At 43.2% G+C, this 27,050-nt stretch overlaps 1 protein-coding gene across 6 annotated transcripts in view; it reads right to left on the bottom strand.

Moving 5' to 3' along the window:
* Positions 1-27,050, bottom strand: part of VPS53 (VPS53 subunit of GARP complex) — a 190,585-nt gene that overhangs the window by 103,871 nt on the left and 59,664 nt on the right. For 3 of the 6 annotated variants that reach the window (XM_060204109.1, XM_060204108.1, XM_060204107.1), the window contains exons 5-6: positions 16,304-16,419; positions 13,428-13,547 (exon numbers count right to left, since the gene is read on the bottom strand). In XM_060204109.1, the coding sequence (XP_060060092.1) occupies positions 13,428-13,547; positions 16,304-16,419 (236 nt within the window). Of the gene's footprint in view, positions 1-13,427; positions 13,548-16,303; positions 16,420-22,123; positions 22,211-24,985; positions 25,111-27,050 lie in introns of those variants that run through there. The other 3 variants (XM_060204106.1, XM_060204105.1, XM_060204110.1) reach the window with 2 other exon arrangements.

Here is a 27,050-nt window from a genome sequence, read left to right as displayed (position 1 = left end):
ACAGTGGTTTGCATATATACCCGAGCTCAAGAAATAGTTCTCAGGGAGCCAGGGAGCCGAGCACAAATTTTACCATGCATATGGATCCAGGTTCAAGCCTCCAGTCTCCATTTGCAGGAAGGAAGCTTAATAAGCAGTGAAGCAGTGTTGAAGGTGTATATCTTTCTCCCTCCCTTTCTCTCCTTAGACTCTCAGTTTCCCTCTGTCCTGGGGGCCTGGTGGTATAGTGCAACAGGTTAAGCGCACAAAGGTTATGCCACAACAGGTTATGGCACAAAGCACAAGGACCAGAGTAAAGATCCCAGTTCGAGGCCCCAGCTCCCCACCTGCAGGGGGATCACTGCACAAGTAGTGAAGCAGGTCTGCAGGTATCTCTCTCCCCCTCTCTGTCTTCCCCTCCTCTCCATTTCTTTCTGTCTTATCCAACAACATAACAATAAACAACAAGGGCGACAAAGGGGGAAAAATGGCCTCCAGGATCAGTGGATTCATAGTGCAGGCACCAAGCCCCAACAATAACCCTGGAGGGGAAAAAAAAAAAAAAAAAAGAAAGAAAAAAAGAAAACCTCTTTCTGTCCTATCAAACTAATATATAATATTTTTTAAATTAACAAAAAAAGGGAGTTGAGCGGTAGCACAGCGGGTTAAGTGCAACGATCAGCAGAAGGATCCTGGTTTGAGCCCCCGGCTCCCCACCTGCAGGGGAGTCACTTCACAGGCAGTGAAGCAGGTCTGCAGGTGTCTGTCTTTCTCTCCCCCTCTGTCTTCCCCTCCTCTCTCCATTTCTCTCTGTCCTATCCAACGACGACATCAACAACAATAACTACAACAAAAATAAAAACAACAAGGGCAACAAAAAGGAAATAAATATTTAAAAAATTAACTAAAAAAAAGAAGTGTTCATTTTACACAAAAGAGGAAACAGAGCTGAGGTAAGAACTACACCTGCAGTGTCCTGTCTCCCACCAGCTGTTCATTGGTGATGGCTGCCGCCTACTAGCCAGCACCAAAGAGCTGGAAGGGAGCAAGGCAAATTTGGTTTTGACTTTAATTTTTAAATAACTGTGTTCCTTCTCTCCCTCTTTTCTTTTCTTTTTTTTTTTTAAGATTCATTTATTTTATGAGCAAGAGAGCCAGAATACTGCCTTAGCAAGTCCCGCACTTTACCTGCTGAACTGTTTCCCAAGGGAGCTGCTGGTGCAAGGTTTTGAAGCCCTGTTACTGTTACTTTGCAAGGTTTTGAGGCCCTGTTACTTTGTTAGCTCTATGAAATTTCTAGAACTAGGGAAGAACTCAAAACCACAATTTCTTTGGCTACTATGGAGTGCCTGGCAACCTAATAAGATTTTTTTTTTTTTTGAGGGGACAGGCAGGCCTCTAACAGTTGGCTTTTTCTGTGGCCTAGTTATAAAATGCCTTAAGCCGAATACTTTCCAAGATTTTTCCAATATCTTCAAAGCTTTTTAAACCACTCTTATAGGTGAGTCTGCAGTTTCTTATTGAGGTTCCACCGGGGTTAGACTCAACCAAGATAAGGCTTACTACAGCAACCCCTCAAATCAGAGTCAGGGCCATCCAGCTAGAAACACCCAGTGGACAATGGGAAGCATTCTTTCAGCGTGAACTCTGACAGGAAAGAAGAGAACAAGATGTTGACATCTACCTTGTGACTCTACATAATGGACCAGGCAGACATCTGTTGGTGCCAAGTCATAAGACAGAGCTTCCAGAGGCTCAGGCCCCTCTATTCCTACCCTCTTCTTGGCAGCACATAAACAGCACTGGTTTCCTCTTATGTCACAAGGACAATCCCTAGACAGAAGTCCCACATAGTGACAGGACACTCGCCGTCATATTGTCTGGGCTTCTGAGCATCTCACTGATACTGATAGTCCCAGCTCTTCCTCTGTCACCCCACATCCTCTAACTCTATAGTCTTTTTCTGGGGTGTGTGTGGGTGTGGGTGTGGGTGTGGGTGTGGGTGTGTGTGTGTGTGTGTAGAAGAGAGACACACACCGAGATACAAACAGACACACAGAGAGACACGAAGAATCACTCAGTTCTGGCTTATGTTATGTCAAGGATTGGACTTGGGACTACATGGGTGCAAGTCTTGGGCTAGACCGTTGGGTTAGCTCCCTAACAAACTCCTTATTCTTGTTGGCTTTGACTTGAGATCCCTACAAGGACAACGGAAAGTCTGGACATTCCAGACTACAGCAAAAAAGGTGAAGCATCAAACTGTGATTTGCAGACCACTCCTCCCCAACCCCCAACCTGTCGGTTCATTTTCAAAGTTACCCTCTTGAGATAATTAGCCACGTCATTTAGTGAATTGTGTGTTATCATAATTAAGTCATTTCCCTGTGTAGGCCACAACTTGGAATACTTGGAAGTGGTGAGGAAAGTGGCTCAGCAGTAGAGTGCAGGATTTAGAGTGGAGTTCTGGACTCAATACTTGGCACAGCATATGTAAACATGGTGCTCTAATTCTCTACCCCTAGTTCACTAAATAAATAGACAATAAATCTTTAAACAAAAAAAGGAGTATTTGAGTGTCCAGGTGGTGGTGCACCCCATTGAAAAGACACATTACCATGTGCAAGGACCCAGGTTTAAGTCCCTGATCCCTACCGGCAGGGGGAACCTTCACGAGTGGTGAAACAGAGGCAGGCACCTCATTTTCTCTCTTCCTCACCTCTCATGTCCACCTATCCCTTTTTATTTTACTACTGATTTAATACTGATTTACAAAATTACATGTCAACAGGGATATAACTCCACACTGTTCCCACCACCAGAGTTCTGAACCAGAGTCCCTCCATTGCAAGCCATTGCAGTTCTCCTAAGGTTGCAGACATGGGTAAACTATCATCTCTACAACTATCTGTCTACAGTTGTACATATTTGCCCCCTTTTATTCCAAGTCCCATCCTCTCTTCCCCTCCAAGCCACTACTACATCCAAACGTCCCTCCCTTTTTCCTCCTCTCTCTGTGGGTCCTGAAGGAGCTGGAGTTCAGAGCCCTCTTATCCTCTTCCTTCTATCACTTCTCCCCCACTGGGAGTACGAATCAAAATGGTTTTTGGAGTGCTGAAGGTAGGAGTGCTGGCTTCTGTAATTGCTTCTCCACTGGATTTGGGTGTTGGCAGGTCGATCCATACCCCCAGCCTGTTTCTATCTTTCTCAAGTGGGCTAGATCTCTGGAGAGGTTCGGTCCCAGGACACACTGGTGAAGTTCTCTGCCCAGAAAGTCAGGGTGGAATCATGGTATCATCTGCAACTTGGTGTCTGGAAGGTGGCAGAATATAGAGTGAGACATAATGATTAATGAACAGAAACCAAAAAGTAGGAACAGAGCAGATGAGGTTAGCGACTTTAGGGTGGAAGAAAGCTAGAAAGTCCATTTTAGGCATGTTTCTAGGGGCCCATGACTATGGTAGTTTTTGCTTGAGTTTAATAGCTAACATGAAGTTGGATAAAAATATTGTCTGAAAAAATGGTGTCAGAGTTCAGAAAAGGGCTGGAAAGTCAGATTAGGGCAGAGTAGCTCCCATTCTTGAAAAAAAATTCTATGAACAAAATTAACTCTTTACCTCCATCCACTGGATCTATAAAATAGTCACTAGGATTGGTGGGTTCATCACACAGGCACCAAGCCCCAGTGATAACCCTAGTGACAATTTAGAAAAGAAGAATCATTGTGAAATAAGAGAATAAGGGCAGAGGCCTGTGCTCAACACTTTTCAGTGTTAACTCTAGTGCTGATTATTTGACAACACTCATCTCCAGCAACTGCTGGCAACAACACCATCTTCACTATGGACTGGAAGCCAGATGTATAATTAATATCGGAACAGAAGAATGAGCTTCTGCATACAAATGCTTCCAACAGTCATTTTTAAAGTCTCTATCAGACAGATGAAAGAACCACCACTATCCTGTGGACATGAATAATAGAATAGCATCTGGGGTCAGGCGGTAGTGCAACAGGTTAAGTGCCAGTGCAAGGACTGGTGTAAAGATCCCAGTTCCAGCCCCCAGCTCCCCACCTGTGGGGAGTCGCTTCACAGGCGATGAAGCAGGTCTGCAGGTATCTGTCTTTCTCTTCCTCTCTTTGTCTTCCCCTCCTCTCTCCATTTCTCTCTGTCCTACCCAAAAACGATGACATCAATAACAACAACAATAAGTACAACAATAAAAAATTACAAGGGCAACAAAAGAGGAAAATAAATAAATAAATAAACAAATAAATAAAATGGCATCTATAAACCCAAGCCACAGTCCCAAGCATTTCCAAGGGCAGATGTGAATCGTGACCTTATATACACTGCTTAAACAGAATTCTAGATAAAATAAACACACATAAAAGAATATTGTTGGTAGTTGGGTGATAGCACAGAGGGTTAAGCGCAGGTGGCGAAAAGCACAAGGACCGGCTTAAGGATCCCGGTTCAAGCCCCCAGCTCCTCACCTGCAGGAGAGTCGCTTCACAGGCGGTGAAGTAGGTCTGCAGGTGTCTCTATCTTTCTCTCCCCTTCTCTGTATTCCCCTCCTCTCTCCATTTCTCTCTGTCCTATCCAAATAACATCAATCATAACTACAACAATAAAACAACAAGGGCAACAAAAGGGAATAAATAAATTAAATAAATATTTTTTAAAAAATAGAATACTGTTGGGGCCCGGGTGGTGGCCGGTTAAGCACATACAGTACAAAGCACAAAGACTCATGCAAGGATCTGGGTTCAAGTCCCCACTCCCCATCTACAAGAGTGATGCTTCACAAGTGGTGAAACAGGTCTGCAGGGGTCTCTCTCTCTCTCATTCCCCCACCCTCTCAATTTCTCTTTTTCTATCTAATAAAATGAAAAAAAAAATTGCCACCAGGAGCAATGATTCATAGTGCCAAAGGGAATAAATAAATTAATTAACTAATTTTTAAAAAGGAAAATACATGACACAGTTCACAATAAACTGACCTCCCAAATATACAGTCTGTTCTAGACAGAATGATGAAGATACCAAGTTAGTTAGCTATCCCATTTCCAAACTACAGGCTCTAGGGGGGAAAAAAATAAACCCAAGACCTTTAGAGTGGCTTATTAGCTTTTTGAGATCAAGTACTAAGCCCTTGTATTTTAAAACTGATACTTTTGAAACTAAAGGTCTTTTAGAAAGAATTTGTCAAAAATCACAAAGTTTGCAGTCCAGGAGACAGCACAGCAGGTAAAGCGGCAGACTTTGCAGGCATGAGATGCTAAGTTCGATTCCTGGTAGCTCATGTAACACGGTGACGATGATCTGGCTAACCCCACATCCCCCTCCCCACTGTCAGTTGAAAATAAATTTAAAAATTTAAGTCAAAAAGCTAGTAAGGTTTTTTGTCCTGTTATAATATCTTTATTAAAAGATATCTTTTATTTTATAATATCTTTTATTATCCTCCCCAAGGAAGATCTGAAATCTAAAGATGACATTACAGAAAAGAAACTTTCCCTCAAGCTACATTAAACATGTAAGCATTTTCCAGAAGGTGAGTTTGGAAAAAAAATAGTTACTTTCAAAAAAAGATCCATGAACTTCATATTTCAAACATCCAGGCAGGTTTGAGAACATAACCTTTTGCATGACTTGTATAATTTATAGACAGCAAGCTATTAAATTAGGGAAAATGAAGCAATGCATAGGGTGTAACTCCCCTGGCTTCCCCTCCCCCCAAAACAAACAGCTATTTCTATCATTTCCAGATGGTGCTATCATTACTATGTAAACATTAGGGAGGAAAATTCACCAGAAATGATGCTAAAAATAAAAAAGTCCGGACTTTCCTCAAATTTTCAGTACCTCTTGAAAAACAATTGTAGCCAACCACTGAAAACAAGATTCGTTCTCTTCAGTTTTTAGTGTTACTTAAGAGCGTATATCCTGCATTAACCTGCAGAAAATCTGGGGACGGAAAGCTGCAGCAAGCCTCGATGATAATGAATGTTTCAGAGCACTGAAATATATTGATGAAATGTTAGAGTCTTCTCTTTCCTACAGGGAATGTCATAACAGTGATTAATCACAAAGCTCCTTCAGAAGTATAAATTCACCTCACCTCTTTGGGCGAGGGGAGGGGGAATGTTAAAGGTAAAAGTCTCAAGAAGACACTCTTGTTATCCCTGCTAACTTTGTGCTGTTTTAAAGTAAAAGTCAGCTCTGTTGTATTCTTGCCACTCCCGATGCCCACCTCACTCTACCAGATGATGACCAACTCCTCAGCACACCTTCTGGCCTCATGGTCACAGGCCTAGCCACTGCCTCCGTGAGGTCTGTATCTTATCTACTGAACAATACATTCTCCAGCACCTTGTACTTAACCAGTCTACCAGATTGTTACAAAATACAAAGGAAACTGTCTCCCCAAGCCCTTTTGCTAAAAATCTTTTTGTTTACAAAATAAAGACTAAATTCTTTAGCAAAGTGTATCAAATCTAACAATCCCTATCTACACAGCCTTCTACCCTCATCTGCTCATGAAGTATCACACACTATGCTCTCTGTTGTAAAAATGCTATGAAATAATGTTCTTCCTTTCTGGTCTCTACCCAGTCACTTTGCAATTAACTCTATGAAGTTTCTAGAACTAGTAAACAGCTCAAAACCACAATTTCTTTGGCTACTGGGGATTTTGGTGGTAAAAATCCTAGCCTTTATTTTAATATCAGATAAAAACTGAATTCTTTTATTCATCCTAACCCTGAATTCTTCTATTCTCAGTCACTGAATATATTATAACAGTTCTTCTTCAGAGATACTGTTCTATCTGTACAGTTCTTCTTCAGAGATACTGTTCTATCTGTACAGCTCCTATCTTGTTATAAGCATACTACACTAAGGTCTACTATTCGTGTCTTTCATGTCCACACAAAATGGTGAGCTCCCTGAAGGCTGAGGGTGTGTATTTCTTATCCTTGTACCTTTAGTAGCTGAGCACAAGGTTTAGTATGATGAAGGAGCAGAATAAATTTCTATTAGGTGACTGAAGAAAAGAATAAATGAATGGGGGAAATGGGTCAGTTATGTGGCTGGAGTAACAGCTCACTGAGTAGAGTGCGGGGGCCAGGTGGTGGCACACCTGGTTAAGCACATACACTCAATGTGCAAGGACCCCAGGTTCAAGCCTCTGGTCCCCACCTGCAGGGGGAAAGATTCACAAGTGGTGAAGCAGGGCTGAAGGTGTCTCTCTGTCTCTTTCCCTCATTATTACCCTCCCCCATCCCTTGCTACATAATATACATGGCCCAGGTTCAAATCTTGGCACCACACAGGATGTTCTGTGATGCCAAAGGAAGCTCTGGTGCTGGAATATCTCTCCTTCTCTCTCTGCCACTCTGCCTCTATTTATTTATTTATTTTTTTTACTGGACAGAGAGAAATTGAGAGGGGGAGTAGACAGAGAGGTGACAGAAAGACACCATCAGCCCTGCTTCACCACTCATGAATTTTTTAAAATTTTTTTATTATTTATTTTCCTTTTTGTTGCCCTTGTTTTATTGTAGTTATTATTGATGTCATCGTTGTTGGATAGGACAGAGAGAAATAGAGAGAGGAGGGGAAGACAGAGGGGGGAGAGAAAGACAGATACCTGCAGATCTGCTTCACCGCCTGTGAAGCAACTCCCCTGCAGGTGGGGAGCCGGGGCTCGAACCGGGATCCTTGAGCCGGTCCTTGCGCTTTGCGCCATGTGCGCTTAACTCGCTACGCTATCACCCGGCTCCCTCCCCCTGTAGGTGGGGGACAGGGGCCTGAACCTGTGTCCTTGCACACTGAGTATGTGTGTGTTACCGGGTGTGCTACTGCCTGTTCCCCCACTCTACCTCTCTCTATTAATATATCTGAATGAAAAAGTGGCCTGGAGCAATGAAGTCATGCATGTGTAATGGGCTGGCTATACACACACACACACACACACACACACACACACACACGTCAAGTCTGGATTGTCATGACAGCAGAGATGACACCTTTTTTCCCCATCTTCTCCTGTCCACTGAAAATAGTTCCGCGTTCGTCATCCAACCTTCCTTCCCTACTTTTTTGCTGCTCACAAAGTCATGTGTGTGCTCTCTTGGCCACATCACATCCCCATCGTTACTTGGCAATCAGCCAGCTCTTCTTAAGTGTGAAGGGGTTAGGAAGGATGAGGGGAAGGGTGGTGTTTTCCGGAGTATTCTGCCAAGCTCTGTTCCGACATTCCTTAGTAGTCCTTTGGCATTTCCACTATAAGATGGCACACTGAGCGTGTGCTGAGCCTTCTACTTTCCACCCCAGAAATAATGAAAAGGTTGGTTTGTAAAATATACTTTACTGGTTTCACATGAGAGTCTCACATGAAAAAGAGATTCTAGGCCATGCAACATGCAGTGCTAGAGACAGAATCAAGAGTCTTAAACTTGCAGGTCCTATCCTCTACCAGCTGAGCTATTTCCCCTGGCCACTAAAAATAATGAAAAGATTTTAGTAAAGAAATCCAAAACTCACAGAAAAAAAAATAAATAAAGTAAACCAGGTAGGGCAGAAACTCTGAGGATTCCCTGGTAGGACAGGGTTGAAGAGGGAGGTGACCGCCTAAAACTGCTTCTCAGAATGAAAGACATAGGCAGCTACCTACCTGCAGGGCATGTTAGGTTCCTACCTGAGAAATAATGGAGCCAGTGGCTACATCTGCACCCCTGCCTTAAACACACTTGGGTCAGAGAGGGATGACAATATCCAGGAAGGTTAAAGAGCCCCAACCCCAGAGGATCAGTCACCAGCATCTGCCTTACAGCCCCAGCTTGCTTTAGAGCTGTCTGTGGTAAAGTGAGTTGAGCAGCACACTTCACGTCTCCCTTACTAGCAGGTGATAGTGAAAGAGCATTCCTGACTAGACCGATAGAAACATCTCAAAACCGCAGCCTGGGAGATGGCACAGTAGATGAAGTACTAGACTTTCAAGTGTGAGGTCTCAAGTTCAAGATCCAAGGACATATGTGCCAGAATGATGGAACAGTCTCAGTCTCTCTCTCTCTCTCTCCCTCCCTCCTTCTCTCTCTCTTCCTCTCTCTCTCTCTCTCTCTCTCTCTCTCTCTCACACACACACACACACACACACACACACAAACACAAATAAACTTTAAAAAGAAATTTTAAAGGAAAATCTCAAAGCCAAAACTTAGTTTCCTGCTGAGAATCACCAAACACCTAAGGAATGCAAACATCAAAAAAGAGAGCCAACTCTAGGGTGGAGGGAAGGGTTCAGGTCCTGGAAGACAGAGGAGGACTAGTGGAGTGTGAACTGTTATGTGGAAAACTGAGAAATGTTACACATGTACAAACTACTGTATTTTATTTTACTATTGACTGTACCCATTAATTCCCCAATAAATAAATTTTTAAAAAATAATAAAAGAAAGAAAGAGAGTCAATTTCTAGCTTCCTCCCACCCTAGGGTCCCTTGTCTCATCTGCTCTATTCCTACTTTTTGGTTCCTGTTTATTAATCACTTTGTTCTGCTTTATATCTTGCCATCTTTTCAGCCACCAAGCTGTGAATGCTACTATGACTCCATCCTGATTTGCCTGGGCAAACGACCTCACCAATATGCCCTGGAACCTCACCGATCCAGGTTAAGCACACATAGTATGAAGCACAAGGACCAGCATAAGGATCCTGGTTCAAGCCCCTGGCTCCCCTCCTGCAGGGGGGGGGGGTTACTTCATAAGCGGTGAAGCAGGTCTATAGGTGTCTATCTTTCTCTCCCCCCTCTCAATTTCTCTCTGTCCTATCCAACAACAACAATAGCAGTAACAAGGGCAACAAAATGGAAAAAAATGGCCTCCAGGAACAGTGGACTCATAGTGTAGGCACGGAGCCCTGGTGAGAACCCTGGAGGCAAAAGGGGGGGGGGTAAGAAATTGAAAGGACAAAGATTTGCCTTGAAAACAGGATAGTATCTGGATTATTTCACAATAAGATAACCAGATTGACAAAGGATTAATAATTAGTAAGGAATAGATAAATAATTTAATAGGTAGATGGGCCAGGAATATAAACAGGCTTTTCACATCAGCAATGTGAATGCCAATGATCAAATAGAAAGAAAATAAAACTCACCAAATACCAGGAAATCTTAACTTAGGAGATAAAAGGCCTGTCACAACCAGACTTTATAAGAAGGCAAAGTCGGAAATAACAGCAACTGCTAAGTGTCAGCCCATTTCCTTTATCATATTCTTTATTTTATTTTGGCCATGAGGGTTATTGCTAGGGCTCTGTGCCTGTACCACTCCACCATTCTCAGTGACTATTTTTTTTCTTTCCTTTAGACAGAAAGTAAGAGGCTGAGAAAGAGAGACAGAGAAAAACAGTACCACCCCACTGTTTGTGAAGCTAACCACTGCAGGCATTCCCATATGGTGGCCTGGAGCTTGAGCCTGGGTCCCTGCACATGGTAATGTGTAACATGTTTGCTCTACCAGTTAAGCCACCTGACGGTCCTGAGTGTCTTTATTTTTAAGAGACAGAGAAGGGAGAGATATCAAAGTACCACTCCATGGAGCTAACCACGCAAGGCACTCCCCCAGTGCTGTCCAGGATGCACCCATACGGTGCTGGAGCTCAAACCCAGGGCCCCATGTGTGGTAAGGCCCTACCAGAGAAGCTATCTCCCAGCCCTCATTTCTTCTTTACTGCAGCAAAGGTTAGGATTTGTTAACCATTCCTTTCTCTACTCAGTATTTTTCCCCTTTTCTGTACCAGAGATGGCACTGAATCTACCATATTACACTTTCTTTCAGAATACTCATCTTCCTCCTCTCTAAGCATAGGCTCTTCTTCCTTTGGGCCATAGATCAACTTAAAATTCCACAGCAGTAGGAAGGAAAGAATAAGGTTCAAGAGTCTATGTGATCGTTTTGTCGCATGTGAAGTTCTAGTGGCAGAGTATTTCCCAAAGACAGTCCAGCAATATATCCCATTCCCAATGTTCTTCACACCAATGTGACTTTGACATTCCTCCACTGGGGGTGTTCCTTCCCCTCAAACCATGGCAGCCCAGCATGCTATATGGCCTGGTTTTTGGGGGGCTGCTCATTCTTAGGACCCAAGCACCTTACCACCTGAAAGCCTAGGCAGCCCACAAAGAGCAGAGGAGACCTCAGTGCACAGCCTGGCTGAGCTCCCGGCTGACAGTGAGAACCAACCTGCGGGCAAAGAAAGTGAGCCAACCCCCCCCCCCCCCATTATCCTCTTGTCCAGCTGACACTGCATGGAGCACAGCGGAGTTGTTGCCCTGGGTCATGAGCAAGTTACCCCAAGTTACATGAGCGAAACAATTCCTTTAAGCCACTAAGTCTTGTGGTTTGTTAATTTATTTTACAAGGAAGGTTTATTAGAAAAGGTTTATTAGAAAAGCTCCCAAGTATGGACAACTAAGAGCTGTCTAGGACAGAAGATTTAAAAGAGACACACATCTCTCATGGTTGACTTAGCAGGCAAAGTGCAACCCTTACATGCATAAGGTTCTGGGGTTGAGTCCTAGCAACACATAAGACAGAGCAGTGCTGCGCTAGAGAAATAGCACTGCAGTTTATACAACAGACTTTCATGGCAAGGCACCAGAGGTGCTAGGTTCAGTGCCCAGAATCATCATAAGTCAGAGCTAGGCAGTGCTCTGGTTCCGCACGACCACCCTCTCTCACAAAGTAAGTTCAAACAACATAAAAAAAAAAATAGACACATCTCCAAAAAATACAGATAGATCACAACTAATAGGCAACTGAAAAGATCTTCATCATCATCCTTACCAGAAAAATAAAAATAAAACAGCACCTCACACCTGTGAAATGGCTATTATTCCAAAGTCAAGAAACAAGTGTTGGAGAGGCTGCAAAGAAATGGGAACCCTTTGTACACTGCTGTTGGGAATGCAAAGTGGTACAGTCACTATGGAAAGCAGAATTGAGATTTCTTAGAAAATAAAAGTGAGGGAGTCGAGCGGTAGCGCAGTGGATTAAGGGCATGTGGCACAAAGCACAAGGACCAGTGTAAGGATCCTGGTTCAAGCCCTTGGCTCCCCACCTGCAGGGGAGTCACTTCACAAATGGTGAAGCAGGTCTGCAGGTGTCTTTCTCTCCCCCCTCTGTCTTCCTCTGCTCTCTCCATTTCTCTCTGTCCTATCCAACAACAACAACATCAACAATAACTACAACAATAAAACAACAAGGGCAACAAAAGGGAGTAAATAAATAAATTTTTTTTAATCTTTAAAAAAAAAGAAAAGTGAAATTCTTTATGATCTAGTTATTGAACTTCTGGGTATTGACATGAAAAATACAAAAAAGCAGTAATTCAAAGATATATCCACCCCCAAATTTATCACAGCATTATTTATAACGGCCAAGAGCTAGAGACAATCTCAGTTTCCAAGTGACCAATGAATGGATAAAGAAGATGTGGTATAGTCACACAAATGACAGCTACTTAGCCATTAAAAAAAAGTATGTGGCCTATTGAAGATATTTAGCAGTGGAGCGCTGGATTTGCGGGCATGAGGTCCCAAGTTCAATCCCCAGCATTATGATAGTCTGGCCTCTGTCTTGTGAAATAAATAAAACAAATCGGGGAGCAGGGAGAGGGGGTGAATTCTTGCCACATGCAAAAACATGGACGAACTTAAAGCCCATTAAGTCAGAAGGAAAAACAACAACAACCACACATGCGTTCATGTGTAGTTTGTAGAGAAAACAAGTAGATAAACTAAGTAAATCAGAAATAAACTTTTAGACTATAGATAAACTAAGTAAATCAGAAATAAACTTTTAGACTATAGGTAAACTAAGTAAATCAGAAATAAACTTTTAGACTATAGATAAACTAAGTAAATCAGAAATAAACTTTTAGACTATAGGTAAACTAAGTAAATCAGAAATAAACTGGTAAACTGTAAGACCAAATAGTGATTACCAGAAGGGTGGGAACAAGGAGTGGGTAAAGGTAAAAGGGGACAGTCAATATAGGACTAAGTGGTGAACTCCACGTGGTTCTGTACACATGTTGATTTTCAGTGATGCACGTCTGAAACATTTCATGTTGCAATGCTATATTTCTGCACTACCTTAGATCAATAAAAACAGAGCGAGAACCCCGTGCACTTATAAAAATCCCCAGCTGCCACTCTAATGATGCTAGGCCATTGACTAAGACAGATAGCTCTAGAAGACATGGTAAGAGCTGGGAGGGAGCATGGCAGATGGGACATGTTCATGATGTAAGAGGTAGATCAGATGACACCTGAGGTTTCTTATGACTATATGATTCTACAATGAGCAGACAGTACTTAGTGCTTAGGTACTTCCTAACACTACAGGGGAAGACTGGTTCCTCCAGTGACATTCTTACCTTTCTGAAAGCTGCCGGATCTGTGGGATTCCCATATACTTATGGAAGTGCTCCAAAACATTCATCACTCCCTGAAGAAGATTAGCAACTTCTCCATACTGTCTTCTCCTGGTCATGGCTCTGAAGGGGAAGAAGGGGAGAAGACAGAAAAATACTATGGTTGCAAGGTACACATGTAGAACCACCCACTTGGAGTTCTGAAATAGACATCAATTTGATTTTATACGCACATGCTAAGCACTGACTCTGGGCATTGTGCACTGAGCAAGGAAAAGAGTTTCGGCTTTTGTTTTTGTGTTTTGTGTATTTTTTGCCTCCAGGGCTATCCCTGGGGTTTGGTGACTGCACTACTAATCCACTGCTCCTGGAAGCCATTTTTTCCATTTTTGTTGCCCTTGTTGTTATTATTATTATTGCTGTTAATGCTGTTGTTGTTGGATAGGACAGAGAGAAATTGAGAGAGGAGGGGGAAACAGAGATAGGGAGAGAAAGACAGACGCCTGCAGACCAGCTTCACTGCTTATGAAGCAACCTCCCCTGCAGGTGGGGAACTGGGGGCTCAAACCAGGATCCTTGTGCCAGTCAGTGTGCTTTGTGTCACGTGTGTTTAACCTGCTGCGCTACCGCCCACCCCACTCCTTTTTTTAATTCTCAAATTCTCCAGGAGACATCATTTAGTAAGGAACAGGCAAGTAAAATGTCTAACTGATAACCTGACAAGACAAACTGAATTTTAAATAGAAGGATAAATTATTTGCCACAGGTGGTACCAAATAAAGTGTGTGACTGACAAGACTAAAGAAGAGAGGAGAATTTTTATGGATTTGAGGTTCAGGTTGGATATTATATAATTTTCACTCTTTTGACAGACAACAGGCATAGGGGTGTTATTATCTAAGGATTACAGCATACAAGCAGACCAAACATGACTTCTAGGCATAAAACAAGGGTTACTTACATGTTAATTCCAATCTGTAGGTTTTAAGTCAGTGTTAGGCAACTCTATGTCAGAGATACTGCAGAGATGTCTGCTTTCTTTACTGTGAAGGCCAGTAAATGTAAATAAAGGGAGGCTGACAAACATCAACAGCCACCCACAGCAAGAAGTACAAATTATTAAATCTAAATGTTTCATAAGGGTTGGGCTTCTAACCTGATTTAAAATTCATGACATCCTTTAGGAGTTATGTAAAAAGGATCAAACTTAAGCCAAGGTGTTTTGTTGATACCACTCTCTGCTCTGATGGTTTGGTGGAAAAATCTAAGCATCCAATAGAAGGGTTAGGAAACCCACCTCCCAATCTCCCACTAGTCTGCTGTTCTCTCTGCTCATTCCTTGCAGGACAAAGGACCAGGGTTCACTGCAACTCATGCAAAGCCTGGGAGAGATCAGGACAAGAGTCCACTACCTTCCTCACACTGACTTTCTATACTATGTCTACATCTCTGTGAAGCAGTCAGTGAAATAACTCAATGGGCAAAACACTGGGTTTGCATGCATGCGGCTCCTGGTTCAATCCCTAGTACCACAAGTGCAAAAGTGGTGCTCTGGCTTGCTTTTCTTTCTCTTCCATCTCTCATGTGAAACTCTATCTCGTATGAAATAAATTTTTTAAAAATTAGATATCCTTAAATTAAATTTATTTAAATACCCTTAAATTTCCATGAAGATGATCTTTCTTAGTCCACACGTGAGTCTGCACGGAGGCTGGGGTGGGAGGGATCTCAGCCTGAGGAACACCGCAGACATGAACTGGAAGCACCAATGGAGCAGCTCGCTTGGATAGTGTGATGCTTTGCCATGTAAGTGAGGTAAGTTTGAGCCCAGCCCCCACCACACTGAAGAACTGTAGATGCTGTAGTCTCCTTCTCTCTTTCTCTTTCTCTCTGTCTCTCTTTATCCCTCCCAAAGTAGTGGAAAGTCAAAATCACATCTGTGAAGAAAGACCTTGGGTTTCTTCTTTGTAGTAAGCAAGCAGCTCCTTCTTTTAATGCCATTTCTAATGTTCTCCTGTGGCTCTCCTATGAGTCAAAAATGAAGGTCCTCTTTTAAAAAATAAAAAGGGGGTGTGGGACTGGGCAGTGGTGCACTGGGTTAAGCTCACATAGTATGAAGCTCAAGGACCCACACAAGGATCCCGGTTCATCTGCATGACTCCACCACTCCCAGCAACCATCTTTTACTTGTTTAGCTACAGCGAGAGAGACACAGAGAGACAGAGAGGAAAGAAAGACAGAGAGAAGGAGAGGCCCCTGCAGGTGGGTTGCTTCACAAGTGGTGAAGCAGGTCTGTAGGTGTTTCTCTGTCTCTCTCCCTCTCTATCTTCCCCACCCCTCTCAATTTCTCTCTGGCCTAGCCAAAAAAATAAATGAAATAAATCGCCACAGGAACAGCAGATTCATAATGCTAGCACCAAGCCCCAGCGATAACCCTGGAGGCAAAAAAAAAAAAAAAAAAAAAGTGTGCTGGAGGATAAACTGAAGCTCTGTTCTCAAACAATGAAGAACAGTGGGGCTCAGGCCAAGGCAAGGCAAAGGAGTGATGTGGCCTTACACAACCCTGCCAGCAGTAGAGAGAGAGATCTATCAGATGATGTAAGTGACTCACATGCTTGGAATCATCCTCCACCTGCTCTCAGGGTTCCTTGTAAACTCACCTGCTCCTCCCTTCTAAGTTTCAGGTGTGTGTTACATTTGCAATACCAGAGGGCACAAAACAAGAGCGATGACCTAACACTGGAGACTGATTTACAGAAACCGGGGACAGCATCGTGAAAACTTTGCTGGCTGACAAGTAAGCAAACCTAAGATGCCATTTGGTTTGGGTGGCATGTTCTTTTCCTACGGGCCCAAAAGGGAAAGCTGATGCCACTTACTCGAGGGAATCGACGCCGCCTGCCAACATGTGCAGGTGGTTCAGCGTTGTGATTGAGGTGGTCAGGTGGCGTTTGGCATGATCTAACTGCTTAATATCGCGAGTGATTTCTTTAACCTAAGTGTTGAAAAAAACACAGGAGAAAAAGGAAAAAGGTTAAGAAGAATAGACATAAACCCATCCACAAGTAGTTACATAAGAATATTTTAAATGGGGGGGGAACAAGGTTAATTTTTGGAGAAAGCACACCCATAATAATAAAAATAATTCCAGTCAGGCTTATTTATTTGCCACCAGAGTTATCTTTGGGGTCCTGCATCTGCATGACTCCATCATTCCCAACGACTATCTTTTATTCACTTCGTTACAGAGTGAGAGACACAGGAAGACAGAGAGGAGAGAAAGACAGAGAGGAGAGAAAGACAGAGAGGAGAGAAAGACAGACAGAGAGGAGAGAAAGACAGACAGAGAGGAGAGGCACTGCAGCATTGCAGGTGGTTTCCCTATGAAGGTTCTCTCGTGTGGCGGCTAGGGGCTTGAAATCAGGTTCTTACACTCTGTCAGATAAACCACCTCCCTCCCCACCAACACCCCAGCTCATTTAATGTTCACTGGCATTTCTTCAGGAGACTTTACACAGGATTCCAAAATCCTGTTCTGGGAATGAAATGAAATAGTTTGGTTTTTTTGCCCCTAGGTGGAGTAATCCAAATAGCAACTGAATATAATGCTCCCAGGGTTTGGTAATTAAGGGAATTTTTCAGTCTGCTAGCTCTACTGAGATGGTCTTTATTCACAGAACTAGGACTTGTCTGCCTGGCCCCAAGCAAAGGCTTTCAAATCTCAACAAGATGAAAATGTAGTAACATAAGTAATACAAGTAACATAAGCTTAAATTGCAGTGTTATCAGAAGAGAGCTTTCAGGGAGTCAGAAGGCAACTGGGGAATAAAATCCCGAAGCTATTGATCCATCAGGCCCAAGAGGGAGAAATTCTGTATCTGGGAAGACAGATGCATTTCAGTCACCAGGAAAGTGCACTCAAGAATCTGGGGAAGTTCAGTGGGGGAAAGTGCTACTTAGCAGGTGTGAGGCCCTAGATCCAGAACCCAACAATGGATAAAAACAAGAAAAAAAAAAGGAAGGAAGGAAAGAAGGAAGGATAAAAACAAGAAAAAAAAGAAAGGAAGGAAGGAAAGAAGGATGGATAAATGGATGGATATCATAAATGGTGGCACAGTAGTCTGGTCTTGCTTGCTGTCATAATTTTCTTTTTTTCCCCTACAGGGTTATTGCTGGGGCTCGGTGCCTGCACCATGAATCCTCTGCTCCTGGAGGCCATCCCCCCCCTTTTTTTTTTTTTGCTGTTGTTGTTGTTGCACTTCTTGTTGTTTTTATTATTACTGTTGTTGTAGCTGTTGTCATTGTTGGATAGGACAGAGAGAAAATGAGAGAGGAGGGGAAGACAGAGAGGCGGAGAGAAAGATAGACACCTACAAACCAGCTTCACCACTTGTGAAGTGACTCCCCTGCAGGTGGGGAGCCGGGGGCTTGAACTGGGATCCTTATGACAGTCCCTGTGCTTTGCACCATGTGTGCTCAACCTGCTGCACGACTTCCTGGCTCCCTGTCATAATAATTTTTTAAAAATAAAATAGAGGGCTGGAAAAATAGCTCACCAGTAGGGTATATACTTTTCTATATCCACAGGTCAGGCTCAAACCCCAGAACCACATGGGAAATGCTATGGAAGCGGGGAAAACTCTAATGCTGTGTATCTTTCTCTCTGTCTCTGTCTCTGTCTCTCTCTACCTGAATGAAAAAGCAGCCCAGGAGCAGTCAAACTGCACAAGCTTGAAACCCTGGCTCTGCAAATAACAAAACTAATATCAGAAAAAATTTTAAATGTATATTCAGTAGTAAAATGGGATTAATTATCCAAACTCAGAGAATACCTAAGTGAAATCTCCCACTGAACTAAGGTCTATGTTGATTAAGATACTTTCTGAGTAGAGAGCTGGTTTCAGAGCCAGGCAGTGGCGCACCAAGCTAAGCACACAAGTACTACACAGGAGGATACATGCAAGGACCCGGGTTTGAGACCATGCTCCTCACCTGAAAGCGGGGTGCTTCACAAGTGGTGAGGCAGGTCTGTAGGTGTCTATCTTTCTCTTCCTCTCTTTCTCCCCTCCTCTCTCAATTTCTCTCTGTTCTGTCAAAAAAAAAAAAAAAAAAAAAGGCCAAGAGAGTTGGTTTCCTGGTTCCTTGAGATCTATAGGGAATGGGGTACCCTGAGCATGAAGCACAAATATCTGAGTCACTGGGAAGACAGGCCTCCACCTAAAAGCGAAAATCCCAGGAGTGAGTTAAGTCTATCTGACCTGAGTCACATCTCCCAGAGTGAATTCTAAAGTACACACTATGACCTGCACAGCTCAGTTCCAAACCGGCAAGTCTAAGGAATGCCCTAGATCTTACCAGCAAAGAACTTCTTTCATGGGGACTTTCCCTCTGCCTGTCAAAACATCTTTTTATCTATTGTAGGGAGTGAAAGATGAAGGACTTGTGACCACTTTTCGCTGAGTAACTCTGTGTGAAAACAAGATCAGGAATGGTATAATAAATTAGATGTAAAAATTTGGCCCTATACTCTGATCCTCTACTTCCAATACAGAAATCATAAACCTTTTTCCTACTCAAAAACAAAAACAACAACAAAAACAACAACAACAACAAAAAACACTGGGTCTAGATAGTGGTGCATCTGGTAGAGTACACACATTACCATGCACAAGACCAAGGTTCAAGGCCCAGGAGTTTCCTGAGCTGTGAAACAGTGCTGCACGTGTCTGTTTCTTTCTGTCTCCTCCTTCTCTCTCAATTTCTCTCTGTTCCAGTAAAAAAAAAAAAGAAGGAGGAGGGGGGAGGGGGGAGGAGAAGAGGAAGAAGAAGAAGGAGAAGGAGAGGGAGAGGGAGAGGGAAAGGGAGAGGGAGAGGGAGAGGGAGAGGGAGAGGGAGAGGGAGAAGGAGAAGGAGAAGGAGAAGAAGAAGAAGAAGAAGAAGAAGAAGAAGAAGAAGAAGAAGAAGAAGAAGAAAGAAATAAAAGAAACTAAAATCCAGAAGAAGAAGAAGAAGAAGAAGAAGAAGAAGAAGAAGAAGGAGAAGAAGGAGAGGAGGAGGAGGAGGAAGAAGAAGAAGAAGAAGAGGAAGAAGAGGGAGAAGGAGAAGGAGAAGGAGAAGGAGAAGGAGAAGAAGAAGAAGAAGAAGAAGAAGAAGAAGAAGAAGAAGAAGAAAGAAATAAAAGAAACTAAAATCCAGAAGAAGAAGAGGAAGAGGAAGAGGAAGAAAGGAAGAAAGGAAGAAAGGAAGAAAGGAAAAAAGGAAGAAAGGAAGAAAGAAAGAAAGAAAGAAAGAAAGAAAAGAAAAGAAAGAAAGAAAGAAAGAAAGAAAGAAAGAAAGAAAGAAAGAAAGAAAGAAAGAAAAGAAACTAAAATCCGTAAGTCTCTTTCTTGGTTCCTCAGCTCCAGTACTAATAGTTATTAAAAAGCCACAGAATCTAGGGCTCTTCTCTGCACCGGAGATGGGTCACTCAAGCTGACAGCTCTCACCTCAAGAACCTGCCCCTTCCTACTCCTCCCATGGGTCTCACTGCTCTGTGTTAGCACCAGGTGCTTTCTGACCCGACACCTCCCACCTCTGAACCTCACATAGCCTATGTCTCTCCAGACAAAATGAACTGCTTATTATTCTCTAAACAAAATGCTTAATGGCAGCTCATGCCAGGGATGTTAAGGTCAAACTCAGAGGAGACTACTCTGCAAACAGAACGCCTGCAGTGACATTACCTTAATTGTTAGCTACATGTATTCCCAAGAGGACGGAGCATGACAAGGCAGGTTTTATACTCCAGGCAGCTCTGGAGTTGGATACCAGCTTTCACTTAACAGCTCTGTGCCCCACCTAAGGTGCTCAGCCTTGCTGGGTCTTAATTTCCTCATCTATGCAGTGGTCATAAAAATAATAAGATAGGAGATGGGGCAGTAGCGCATCGGGTTAAGTGCACATGGCATGAAGCACAAGGACCGGTATAAGGATCCCAGTTCAAGCCCCTCCACCCCGGCTCCCCACCCATACGGGGGTCACTTCACAGGCGGTGAAGCAGGTCTGCAGGTGTCTATCTTTCTCTCCCCCTCTGTCTTCCACTTCTCTCTCCATTTCTCTCTGTCCCATCCAACAACAACAACAATAATAATGACAGCAACAGTGATAAACAACAAGGGCAACAAAAAGGGAAAATATGTCCTCCAGGCGTAGTGGATTCATAGTGCAGGCACTGAGTCCCAGTGATAACCCAGGAGGCCAAAATAATAATAATAATAATATAGAAGGGGCTATGTGTGGGCACACCCAGTTGCGTGCACACTTTTCCATACACAAGGACCCATTCAGGCCCCCATCCCACCTGCAGAGGGGGGCGCTTCGACAGCGATGAAGCAGGTCTACAGGTGTCTCCTTCTCCCTTTCCACCTCTCCTACCCTTCAATTGCTCTCTGTCCTATTTAACAAAACAGAAAGGAAAAAAGGGGGCAGTGGTGGACTGGCTGCCAGGTGCAATAGATTCATGGTGCCAGCACTGAGCCAAATAAATAAATACATTTCCTGGTGGCAATAAATAAATAAATAAATAAATAAATAAATAAATAGTAAGATAAGAAGGTGTAGTCATAAGGTCGTCATGAAGCCTAAATGAGATCACTTATACAGTGAGACTAGCATGGTGCTTGGCACATGGCAAGAGTTCACCAAACAGCATTTCTCTCCTTGGTCTATTTCTTCACTTTAGCAAAGTACTGCTCAGCAAAGTACTACTCAGGGAAGCAAACTGCTTTAAAACAAAACATTCAATAACTTCTGTAACCACCTATTCTAACTGCCATTACATTGCCTCACTTGGAAAAGGGGCTACAGTCCAGACCAGCAGACTGGAATCATAAGATCTCCATGAGTGAGGAATCTAGGTCTCCTGATTGTTGAGTTCAGGCTGCTCAGGTATTATTATTATTACTGTTAATAGTTCACATTTAAGAAAATATTTTTATTAATTTACTTTTGGACACAGAGAAATTGAGAGGGAAGAGGGAGATAAAGAGGGTCAGAGGGAGAGAGACAACTGCAACTACTTCCATCTCTCACAGAGCTTCCCTCCTGCAGGTGGGGGCTGGGGACTTGAACCCAGGTTCTTGTACACTGTAACCTGTGCACACAACCAGGTGTGCCTCTGTTTTCACATTTTACACAAACTGGAATTCAGTGAGAATCTAAGCTCAGGAGCCAGCATTTCATAATGCCTCCTACAGAGAAGAACACATGAGGCTGGATTCTTGGTCAGAAGAGAGGCCTTCTGAAAACATCACCACAGAACATGAATTTGTAAAGGAAGGACTTAATCAAAACCATCAATGTGCATCACATCTCCCAGGTCCAGAACCAGTTCTCATGTAATACCAAGTTACACAGCTTACACCAGAAAAAAATATGCATTATAAACAAATGCTAAAGAAAGGAATCCAGAGTGAGTGGGAAGCTCTGGGGGGGGGGGGGGGGGAGAAGAAATGTTTTCCTCTTTAAAAACAAGACTGCAAATGTAGGGCAGTGGGGATGGTGAGTCACTGCCATGTCTGCAGCTCCTCCTAGGCTGATCCGGAATGTTCTCACAGGGCTTGCTTCAGAGGTTGTTATGGTTGGCAGCAAGTAAGAAAGGACCCCAAGGCAAGGATGATTGGACAAAGGGGGAAAAAAAGTAGGAAGAAACCTAAATTTACCATTTGCTCTGATTTTTCTGCTTTGTCTTTGATATCTTTGATTTTGCCAAAGAGCTGCTGAATAGCTTTCTGGGCCTCTTCAAGTGCCTAGAATAAGAGAAATAAATGAAAAACAAGAAACAATGCAGGACAGCATGAGTCTCTATACTGAAATGGAGTAAAAGTGAATAAGTCCTTCTTGGTTCACTGTTATTTATACGAGCAATTTTACTAAATTAAAGTAGTAGAGACAGGTAAAGAGTCTAGCATTTAAAGAAAGACAAATACTGGGGCCAGGCTGTGGTGCACCTGGTTGGGCACACATGTTACAATGCACAATGTCCTGGGTTCAAGCCCTCGGTCCCCATCTACAGAGGGAAAGCTTTGCAAGTGGTGAAGCAGGGCTGCAGGTGTCTCTTTCTCTTTCTATCTCCCCTTTCCCTCTCGATTTTTGGGGGTCTCTATCCAATAAATAAATAAAGATAATACATTTTTAAAAAGAAGAAAACAGACAAATACACAGAATTTTCACACGTTTGCATGAATTTTTTTTCTAAACTTAATTTTTTTTAAGTATTTTTATTTTATTTTATTTTTGAGAGAGATGTAGAGAGAGAAGGACACAGCAACACCAGAGCACTGCTCAGCTCCGGCTCATGGTGGTGCAGGGGATTGAACCTGGGACTTTGGAGCCTCAGGCATGAGAATCTCTTTGCATAACCATTATGCTATCTACCCCTGCCCTAAACTTAATTTTTTTTTAAACTAAACTATTTCTTAGACACAGGAGATAGTTCAGCAGATACAGTCCAGTCTTACCACGTGCAAGGACCTGGGTTCAATCCCCAGAACTACACAGGAGCACCAAGAACAGAGACCAGGGAAGACCTTGAACTGTAGAGCACCATTCTGGTGTCTCCTGTCCCCCAGAAAATATTTTGAGACAGCTTATCAGTATGATGCACGCATGAGGCCTTAGGTTCATTTACCAAGCATTACATTACAAAGTAAAGAGGTCTTGGTGGTGGGTGAGTGCATGTGTCACAATGCACAAGGATGCAGGTTCAATCCCCAGGTCCCCACCTACACTGGGAAAGCTTGTCAAGAAGTATGAAGTGGCACTGTAGCTTTCTCTCTATCTCTCTAGCTCCCCCTTCCTCTCAACTTCTGGCTGTCTTTATCCAATAAATAAGTAAAAATAATTTTTAAAAAATTTAAAGATATAGTGAATTTATTAGTTAAAAATAAAATAAAATAAAAACTACATCAGTTCCTTTGATCTCAGTGATTGCTAAACATAAAAATGACAACAAATAAAAGACATGCACGCCTCTGTGTGAATGCAGGCATGTGTACATGTGTGTGGTAGTCTTGCAAGTCCAGAGAAAGACAGAAGTGGCTCTAAATTGGGAGTAGGGAAAGCTGTGAATTTTAGAGTTCTACAAGATTATGTCTTCAAACACCACAATTGCGGAGGGGACTTTGGCATTTCCAGTGAGTGTGCCCTGTAGAAACCACTGAGGTGAAGTTAGGAAGGGACATACAGAGCTAGTAGTGAGCCAAGTGTTCCCACTGAAACAAAAGCCTAGAGAGGTGCAGGCCACACACTGGGGGCATTACAACCCACAGGAGATTCTCCAAAAAGCGGGGAAGTGTCAGTCAGGGAATGAATCGTGAGGGCACTGCAGCCACGCACATGTACAATGCATGGACTTAAAAAGATGCAGCAGTCCAGAGAAATCACGCCTCACTCCATCAAAGCACCTTTAAGAATGGATTTAATAATGTCCTGTTCTAACTGGGCCTCACAAATGTAGTAAAGCCAGTGGAGTCCTTGAGCTGTGTGTGCTATCTTTACCTCACAGAGAAAGAGCCAGGTCCCCTGAGGATGCAAAGCTGAAATGAAGGTTTGGCTGGGGAGATGGCACAACGGTTATGGAAAAAACGTTTCATGTCTAAGAGTCCAAGGTCCCACATTCAATCCCCAGCACAATCATAAACCAGAGATGACTAGTGCTCCCATTAAAATAAGTAAATAAATATAAAATTTAGATGAAGAGAGAATAATAAAAGACCAAATAGAACTGTTAGAACCTCTGTACCCATCAGAAAAACTACCTTTTGGGCTCAGGTGGTGGTGCACCTGGTTGAAAACACATGTTACAATGTGCAAGGATGCAGGTTCGAGTCCCCAGTCCCTACCTGCAGAGAAAAGCTTTACACGTGGTGAAGCAATGCTGCAGGTGTCTCTGTCTCCCTCCTCCCTCTCTGTCACTCCCTTCAATCTTGATTTCTGGCTGTCTCAATCCAATAAATAAAGATAATACAGGAAATAAAAATATACTTAAAAAGAAAGAAAGAAATGCTACCTCTAGATTGAACTAATAGTTTATTTTCATTTTTGCTTGATCATCCTCTAAAGCATATTTAGGTTGGCTTCCATTGTAGGAAATTCCTTCCTTGTTGGAGGTAGGAATTGTATCTCTCTTTTCTTCCAAGGTTTCCCAGGCTCTGCAAAAAATGTATCTTATTCTATAGTTCCTGCTCTTAATCCTGAACACAGCTTTTTTTTTCCTCTTCGTCTACCTCTGGGATTTACAGGACTTTCACACACAGGGACAAGGACTCTGTTGAATGTGGCTACATTATGGTTTGTAAAATTAGTGTCCAGAATCTCGTTGCTAAGACAACAGCATCACCTCAGCTGCTCACAACACCTCACACTGAAGCACAGGGTCAGCGTGCACTTACTCCCGTCAGTCACTGTTTCTCTCTGCAAAGGCTTGAGTGCACGGGAACTGCTATCCCTGCAACTTCTGTTGCTTGGACACAGGCATTTTAATCACAGAGAGCTAGTCTTGTAGGGACCAGGCAGTGACCCACCTGGTAGTGTGCGCAAATACTGTGTAAGCACCCAGGTTCAACCTCCTGGTCCCCACCTGCAAAGAGAAAGCTTAGGAACAGTGAGGCAGTGCTGCAGGTGTCTTTCTCTTTCCCTCTCCACCTTCCCTTTCCCTCTCAATTTCTCTCTGTCTCTACCTGAATGAATGAGTGAATGAATGAATGAAACATGTTTAAAACTGGTCTTGAAACAATAGCTGTCATTACTACTGACGCTGAGGAATTATTCTGATGCAGTCTCCGCCCCCAGGTTTTACCACGCCCCCGAAAACCTAGCAGTGCCCCCTTCAACCAATCCTGGCCCCACACAGCACCCCTGGTTGTCACCCAATAAAAGCCCCCTCACCCCCCCCCTTGCTCTCTCTGGGCTCTCGGCCCCCCCCCCCTCCCTCTCTCTCGGCTCCTTTGGCTCTCTCTCAGATCTCTCTCCCTTCTCTCGCCCTGTGGTCAGGTAGTGGGGATGGCCATTGTCGGCTGACTCCACGTGGCCTGAGCCACCCCCCATCCTATAATAAAGATTTGTGTACCCCACTTGCTCTGGACTTCCTCTCTCTTCTCCACGGTGCAGCCCGACACCTGACCACAACAACAACAACCACAGTTGCAAATTGATAACTTTGGAGATTTTACCTGGCCAACAGGAAACAACCAAAAGCGAAAAGGGGCTGAAGTGGGGTCACACCTCTCAATCCCATTCCACCCCCAAAGGCTGCCTTGCTTATCAACCCTCCCGACCTCCCTTTCTCATTCCAGGATTTAGCTCATAGCTGCGGTACAGCAAGAAAGCCCTCCGTGTTCCAGCCAAATGGCGGAGGCTGCGCCTGCTTCTAGGTGTCACTCTGGCTGTACAATCTTCCTGGCCATCAGTTCCATCATCTGCAGAATACTGAAAATGGCACCTACTTCCAGGGTTGCTGGAAAGACTTGGTGACTTAAGAGGTATAAAAAGGTGCACTTATTTTCAGAACTGTGAATGATCTGAGCAATTGCATCTGTACACCTACGTACTGACACACATATACTGTTCTCCTCTGACTGTGTCTTTCCCTAGCAAATTCAGCCTCTAGACCTGCCCCTTCTACCACTTCCTATCCTAAGCCATTCTCTGAGTGAATCTATGCCTACTCATTCTACCTCCTCACTCTACAGAACAACTGCCTTCCTCATTTCTAATACTCACCTCCTTAAAACCAAGATACATGGGGGGGGGGGGGGGTTAGCATAATAGTTATGGTATCTCATGCCTGAAGCTCTGAGGTCCCAAGTTCAATCACCAGCAACACAATAAAATAGAAAAAAAAATAAAACAAGAGTGGTCCAGGAGGTGGCATAGTGGATAAAGCACTGGACTCTCAACCATGAGGTCCCTAGTTCAATCCCCAGCAGCACATGTACCAGAGTGAAGTCTGGTTATTTCTCTCTCTCCTCCTATGTCTCTCATGAATAAATAAATTCTTAAAAAAAATAATAAAACAAGACAGAGAATTCTTTTTTTATTTGTCATTTGTTATTGGATAGAGACAGAAAGAATAGGGAAGAGAGAGATAGAGAGTGAGAAAGACAGAAACCTGCAACCCTGCTTCACCACTCATGAAGCCAGCGCCTAAGCCAACATCACCCTGATACCAAAAGCAGACAGGGACACAATAAAAAAAGAAAACTACAAGCCAGTATCTCTGATGAACATAGATATTAAAATACTGAACAAAAATCTAGCCAAACGGATACAGCAGTATATTAAAAAGATTGTTCATGGAGCCAGGTTGTGGTGCACCAGGTTAAACGCACACACTACAGTATATAAGGACCCAGGTTCAAGTCACTGGTCCCCATCTGTAGGAGGAAGCTTCATAGGTGGTGAAGCAGGTCTGCAGGTGTCTCTCTGTCTCTTTCCCTCTCTATCTTCCCTGCCCCTCTTTGTCTCTGTCCAATAATAAATAGAAAAAAATTTTTTTAAAGATTGTTCATTATGACCAAGTGAGGTTTATCCCAGAGATGCAAGGTTGATTTAATATATGTAAATCAATCAACGTGACCCACCACATCA

This window comes from Erinaceus europaeus, chromosome 12 (genome assembly GCF_950295315.1).
Source record: "Erinaceus europaeus chromosome 12, mEriEur2.1, whole genome shotgun sequence".
Taxonomy (NCBI): domain Eukaryota; kingdom Metazoa; phylum Chordata; class Mammalia; order Eulipotyphla; family Erinaceidae; genus Erinaceus; species Erinaceus europaeus.
This window is presented reverse-complemented; position numbering and strand designations above follow the sequence as displayed.